Source organism: Rana temporaria, chromosome 1 (genome assembly GCF_905171775.1).
Source record: "Rana temporaria chromosome 1, aRanTem1.1, whole genome shotgun sequence".
NCBI lineage: Eukaryota > Metazoa > Chordata > Amphibia > Anura > Ranidae > Rana > Rana temporaria.
Genome location: NC_053489.1, coordinates 249,766,668 through 249,773,808, shown reverse-complemented (window position 1 = coordinate 249,773,808; position 7,141 = coordinate 249,766,668). Strand labels below are relative to the sequence as shown.

General features: G+C 40.8%; 1 protein-coding gene across 1 annotated transcript; it reads right to left on the bottom strand.

The window, feature by feature from the left end:
- Positions 1-952: 952 nt before the first annotated feature.
- LOC120909656 (olfactory receptor 5V1-like) lies at positions 953-1,879 on the bottom strand. Its single transcript, XM_040321428.1, has one exon. It carries the CDS (start codon positions 1,877-1,879, stop codon positions 953-955), a length of 927 nt encoding a protein of 308 aa, XP_040177362.1.
- Between the last annotated feature and the right edge of the window lie 5,262 nt (positions 1,880-7,141).

The following is a 7,141-nucleotide window of genomic DNA, read 5'->3' as shown; positions in this document are numbered from 1 at the left end:
TTGTTATTTTCAGACATGAAGAACAGTGGCATAGCATTATTAACCTATTCTTCATCTTAGAATTCCACTCAGGGTGCTTTTGGAGACCCCTGTCAAATGGGTGCTTTCTATTAACCAGACTCTGTTTAGATATATTGGACCATAATTGCTGAGTGTACCACTTCTTGCTTCTTTTTCTTTTGTTGCTGTAAAATGGTTCACTTTGCTTTGATTGCCATTATGCCAACACACACAGACAACCATCCCTCATTTAGACCCCATACACACTATACAACTTTTGTTGTCAGATTTCCTTTAGATTTACCAAAACCATGTAGTGTAAGAGCCTGCCTGATTGCATACAAATGAAAACTTTTAAAGGGGTTGTAAAGGTAAAAAAATGTTTCCCTAAATAGCTTCCTTTACCTTAGTGCAGTCCTCCTTCACTTACCTCATCCTTCGATTTTGCTTTTAAATGTCCTTATTCCTTCTGAGAAATCCTCACTTCCTGTTCTTCTGTCTGCAACTAAACACAGTAATGCGAGGCTTTCTTCCTGGTGTGGAGAGAGCCTCTTGAGGGGGCGAGCAGGAGTATCAGGACGCCCACTAACACACAGCTCCTTTCTTTATCTGCAAAGTAGATAGCGTCCTGACCCTCCTGCTCGCCCCCTCTTGAGGCTTTCTCCACACCAGTGAGAAAGTGTCGCATTACTGTGTTTAGTTACAGACAGAAGAACAGAAAGTGAGGATTTCTCAGAAGAAATAAGGACATTTAAAAGCAAAATGGAAGGATGAGGTAAGTGAAGGGGGACTGCACTAAGGTAAAGGAAGCTATTTAGGAAAAAATGTTTTCCTTTACAACCCCTTTAAGCTTTGACCTCCTATAATATGGTTTAGTAAATCTGAAGAAGAAAAAAAAAAAGACAGAAAATTGTATAGTGCGTATCCAGCTTTACAAAGTAGCGTCTTTTATTTATACTCTCCCTTTGTAAATAAATAATTTTCTACATCCATTTTTTAGAGCCCTTTTGACCTCACTGTTTCTAAGACTGTAGACAATGGGATTCAGAAAAGGAGTGGCCACATTATAGATAACTGAAACTAGTTTGTCCCGCTCCAATGAGTAACTGGATTTGGGACGGACATAGGTAAAACTTCCAGTTCCATAAAAAATGTTAACAATAATAATATGAGCTGCACAGGTTGAAAACATTTTTCGTCTCCCTACATTGGATGTATTTTTCAAAATAGTAAGAATTATGTATACATAAGAGATAAGGATATATACAAGGGCTCCGAGTCCTACAAAAACTGCACTCACTCCAAAAAGTATAGCCTCATTTAGATAGGTATCGACACATGATAGCTTCAGTAAGGGTGGAATGTCACAGAACAAATGGTTAATTTCATTGTCACAGAAAGGAAGGCGTATGATCAGGGTGGTATGGAGCATTGAGTGCAATAGGCTGCACAAGATTCCACCCAAAAGCAGTTTGTAACAGACTCCTCTCTTCATGATTATGCTATAGTGTAATGGACGACAAATCGCTGCATATCGGTCATAGGCCATGATAGCCAACAGAAAGCACTCTGCCCCCTCCAAGAAGACCACCATATACAGCTGTACAATACAAGCACTGAATGACAAATGGTTGTGATGTGACACCAAAATAACTAACATTAGTGGCACTGTAGCAGAAATATAGCATATGTCAAGCATAGACAGGTAACCTAAAAAAAAGTACATTGGGCTTTGTAAACTTGCATCCAGGTTTGTTACAATTATTATTAATAAGTTGCCAGATAAAGCCATTACATATATATTAAACATTAACCCAAATAGCAATAAGCGTTTTTCAGTCAATTCAGGAAATCCCAAAATTATAACTTCAAAAATCATACTTGTATTTGATTTTAACATTTTTTTTTCTTCTATAGCTAGATGCAGAGAAAAACTGTAGAGAAGACTGGTAAAATAACAAAATTGGATTAGTAAAGAGTGGAAAGCATTCAAGAGGCAGCTGAAAAAGCGCTACAAACATTACACTATGAAAGATATTAAACCGATGAACACTAGTATACAGTACGTGCTCATAAAATAAAATACAAATTAATTCCTCCTTTCCTAAGCAGCTTGGTTAAATACTACATGGTTTATATTTCACTATACTAACTTGTGACCTGTTGAGTTGAGTTGAGAGGTATCTTAATATAGCGCGGTCTTACCGGAGCTCGACAGGGAGGCTATTCCATAATACGACACCCTGGTAGGAGAAGGCCCGACCACCAGCACCTATGTTGATTGCAGCATATGTATACCTATGTTTGTGGTGTATGTACTGTATGTATTATGTAGTGGTATGCATTATGTAGTAGTATGTGTTATGTAGTGGTATGTAGTTTGTACTACATTGTTTACATTGTTTTACTGGAACTCAAGCAACTATTGAACACTTCATGCTCATTTCAGCCATTTCTCATGGGTGTCTGATAAGAAACTAAAACGTAACCTAATAAAACCAAGCTAGTTATCTTTCATATATTTAAAACCACCACAGGGCTTAATTCTAAGTTATGTACATGTTACTCAACCTATCCCACAAGCTCATTGTCTTGGGTAAAGAAATATTGTTATAGCAGAGAGATGTGAGGGTCATTCAATATACCTCCATTTCACTAATCCATTGGTTTGAAATCTCAGATGTGGTTGACTTGTGACTTCCAATGATTGTGCTAGATATTCTTCACAGACTTTTATAAACCAAAGTTGTCAGAGGTCCATGATTTTCACCACATACAGTTTTGTCTTTTAGAGATCCTTGATTTCAACAAAAAATTATAAAAAATATAATTATAGTACCCCCAGTCTGCCTAGATGTTATTTCTTCTCATTAAAATGAAATAGCTTGAAGAAATTAAATAATCAGTAAACAATAAGACAATCAAAATGCATAATGCACCACTGACAACAAATGCAAACAAATAATATTATATTGTACAATTATAATTCTGCACAAATATTAGTAAGATGCAAACATTTCTGTAAACCATCCATTCCTTTGATTTCACTCTTAGGGCCAGTTCACACAAGGGCAAATTCGATTTACAGCGCGACTTTGCAAGGCGACTTCAGCGCGACTTGAAGCAACTTACAACGCGACTTAAAGTTGCCTCCAGGACAGGCGACTTTAAAATCTATGGGTACAAGTCGCCTTGAAGTAGTACACGAACCCTTTCTGAAGTCAGAGCGACTTCAATAGTGTACATTGAGACAGCTCTCATTCACTTCAATTGAATTTCTTATGTGGCACGACTTGGGGCGACACAAGTTGGATCCCAAGTCGCGGTAGTGTGAACCGGCACTAACCCTAAATTTCTTGGTGGGTTTCAATCTAGCACACTCTTTTAGTACAGTTACAGAAGTCCCCCCAGCTGTCATCCAAGTTCCCCACTTATGTATCTCTAAATGGAAACTGTGGGGCTACTGGTTACCTTCCAGCCTTCTCTCATAAAGCCTCCCACCATCTGCCCGCCTGTACTGGGGGGGGGGGTAACGGAGCTTTGTATATTTGGAAGTTTCCTTTCCATCTGCTGTCCCCAACCGCACAGCTGTCCAATGAGCTGCACATTGCTCCTGACTAATGTGTACGGATAGCGGTGCCCCTGCACACAAAAATGCTGGAAAAAATTGTGAACGTTAATTTGCCACCCCTCTCGAACTGCCACCTGGGACCACTGGACCCACCGGGACTCATGGTAGGGCCGGCCCAGTAAGTGATGCAAAGTTTAGGGTCAGGAGTAAGTGATGAAGTGTTAAGAAGTCAGCCATAAGTAGCATAGAGTTCAGGAGTCAGTAGTAAGTGAGGTAGAGTTATGGGGTCATTAGTACCTCAGAATTCAGGGGTCAGCAGTAAGTGACTCAGAACTAAGGGGTCAGTATAAAATTATGCAGAGTTCAGGGGTCAGCAGTAAGTGATGCAGTGTTCAGAAGTCAGTCATAAGTAACACAGAGTTCAGGAGTCAGTAGTAAGTGAGGTAGAGTTATGGGGTCAGTAGTTACTCAGAGTTCAGGGGTCAGCAGTAAGTGACTCAGAACTAAGGGGTCAGTAGAAAATTATGTAGAGTTCAGGGGTCAGCAGTAAGCGATGCAGAGTTCCAGGACCAGTAGTAAAATAAGTAGGTCAGTAATGATTAAGGGGCCAGTAGTAAATGATGCACAGTTCTGGGGTCAATAGTGACTCAGAATTCAGGGGTCAGTAGTAAGTGACTCAGAGCTTAGGGGTCAGTAGAAAATGATGCAGAGCTCAGGGATCAGTAGCAAGTGCTACTAAAACTTACAGTAGTTTAAAAAGAAATAAGCGTAATGGGGTTTATTTACTAAAGGAAAGTGCACTGCAAGTGCACTTGGGTGTGCAGTCGCTGTAGATCTGAGGGGAAGATCTAAAATGAAGGGAAGCTCTGATGATTTCTATCATCCAATCATGTACAAGCAAAAATGCTGTTTTTTTCCCCCCCTTCAGATCTACAGCGACTGCACTTTCAAGCACACTTGCAGTCCACTTGTGCACAGTGGATTTGCCTTTAGTAAATCTCAATAATTCTTAATAGAAAGAAATCTGCTATAACATATATCATACTATATTACGGATAAATAAAATAATATGAATAAAAGAGGAAGTGGGGACTCACAAGTACCTAATGTGGTTGTTACCCTAACATTTCATATTACTGATATGTGCCTGCTGTACCATATACAGTGGGGAATATAATGATTTGATCCCCTGCAGATTTTGGAAGTTTACCTACTTACAAAGAAAGTGTCACGTATCAGATAAGACCAGAACTGTGTGGACTTCAACAGAGGAAACCCAGACGCGTGTAAGTGAAATATAATGATTTATTAAAGATAAGTGAAATAATACAAACACAAAAACCTCCAATACCACACAGTGCACAACAACCAATACCAAACAGAACCCACAAATAATAACAGTAACAGACCAATATGTACAAGTAATGGGGGAAACCAGAATCATAAACAGGGCCAGGCCAGGGTCGTCGGTGGGAGGTCAGCAGATGGGGAAAGGGAAAACAAACAGGACAAGGAGAGGATGGATGGATCACAGGAGGGACGGGTACAGGTACAAGGCACAGGGTTCGGGGTTACAGACAGGAACAGGATCAGGTATAGATACAGAGCTTCTCAGGGTCAGGGCGCAAGGAAAGATACCAGGGCAAAGTATGAGTGTGTCTACCGGGTATTTATACACATCTCCTGCAGTCAGACTCAGGTGATGCCTGATTGCAGGAGATGATGTCGGCCCCACACTGCCAGGAACCACCCGCTGGTGGGTGCCAGTACTGCGGCCCAAAGATCACATAATACCACCACCAGGGGAAAACTCTTCTGGCAGTTCCAGACTGCCAGGAGACATCTGCTGGTGGACCACAGTACTGCACTCCAAATATCAGGCAGTGTCATCAGCGGATGGAACCTTCCCTGACAGAAATTAAGGATCTATAATTTTTTATCATAAGTGTATTATAAATGATAGAGACAGAATATCAACCCATCCATGACCCATCTTCAGTGTTCAGTGATGGTGTTCTTAGCGTCATAGTCAGCATTTTTCTTCCTCCAAACATGGCAAGTCCCCCTCCTCAAGAAGGCACATGTACAGTCATGCCAATGAACAGCTAAATGATTCAGAGAAGGATTGGGAAAAAGTGCTGTGGTCAGATGAGACCAAAATTGAGCTCTTTGGCATTAACCCGACTCGCCGTGTTTAGAGGAACAAAAATGCTGACTATGACCCTAAGAACACCATCCCTACAGTCAAGCACGGAGGTGGAAACATGATGCTTTAGGGCTGTTTCTCTGCAAAAGGTACAAGCTGGCTTTGCCGCATTAAAGGGGCAATGGAGGGGGCCATGTATTCTAAAATCTTGGATGAGAACCTTATTCCCTCAGCCATAACACTGAAGATGGGTCTTACAGCATAACAATGACCCAAAACATACCACCAAGGCAACAAAGGAGTGGCTCAAGAAGAAGAAAATTAAAGTCATGGAGTGACCTAGTCAGTCTCCAGACCTTAATCCTATATAAAATTTATGGAGGGAGCTGAAACCTTAAGTGTTCCTTTGCCAAGTACTAAGTCATGTTTTGCTTGGGGATCAAATACTTGTTTTACTCATTGAACTGCAACAAACTTAACAAACAAATAGTTCTTAATATTTTAATATTTTTTTTTGTTTTGTTTTGTTTTTTAAATCCAGAACAGTTTTTATTAGTATTGAAATCGACATAAATGAACAAAACCAATGCTGTGAAAGTCATGCACCTATATTGTACATATTCATTCAAAGGAATATATAAAACAAGATCTCTGCAATTTAGCATATACAGAAACAAATTATAGTTACCATACAGCTGAAAAAAAGGAAATAAGAAACCTATTCACAGAAGGCCAGATTCAGGTACATTTGCGTATCTTTGTGCCGCCGTAGCGCATCTCATATGCGCTACGCTGACGTAACATTGAGAGGCAAGCTGAGTATTCACAAAGCACTTGCTCCCATATTTACGCCAGCGTAACGTAAATAGGCCGGCGTAAGCCCGCCTAATTCAAAGTAGGCAGGTAGTGGGCGTGTTGTATTAAAATGAATTGTGACCCCATGTAAATGCATGGCCGTACGAACGGCGCATGCGCGCGCATGCTCAGAATCACGTCGCATATACTCCCTAAGATACGACGGCTCAATGCGTACGACGTGAACGTAACTTACGCCCAGCCCCATTCACGTACGACTTACGTAAACAACGTAAAATACGACTGCTTTTCCGACGTTTCTGACGTCCATACCTTAACATGACTTACCCCTGCTTTATGAGGGGTAAACTTATGCCAGACGTAAACGGCGTAGATTACTTAAGTACGTTCGTACGTTCGTAAACGGCGTAGATTACTTAAGTACGTTCGTGAATAGGCGTATCTTGCTCATTTACATATTCGACGCGTAAATCAATGGAAGCGCCCTTGGCGGCCAGCGTAAATATGCACCCAAGATACGACGGCGTAGGAGACTTACGTTGGTCGTATTAAGCCAAAATTCAGACGTATCTTGTTTCCTGAATACGGCTCATAGATACGACGGCACA

Coding starts and splice junctions, on each gene's coding strand:
- LOC120909656 (XM_040321428.1), bottom strand. CDS start 1,879: ATGATTTTTGAAGTTATAATTTTGGGATTTCCTGAATTGACTGAAAAA.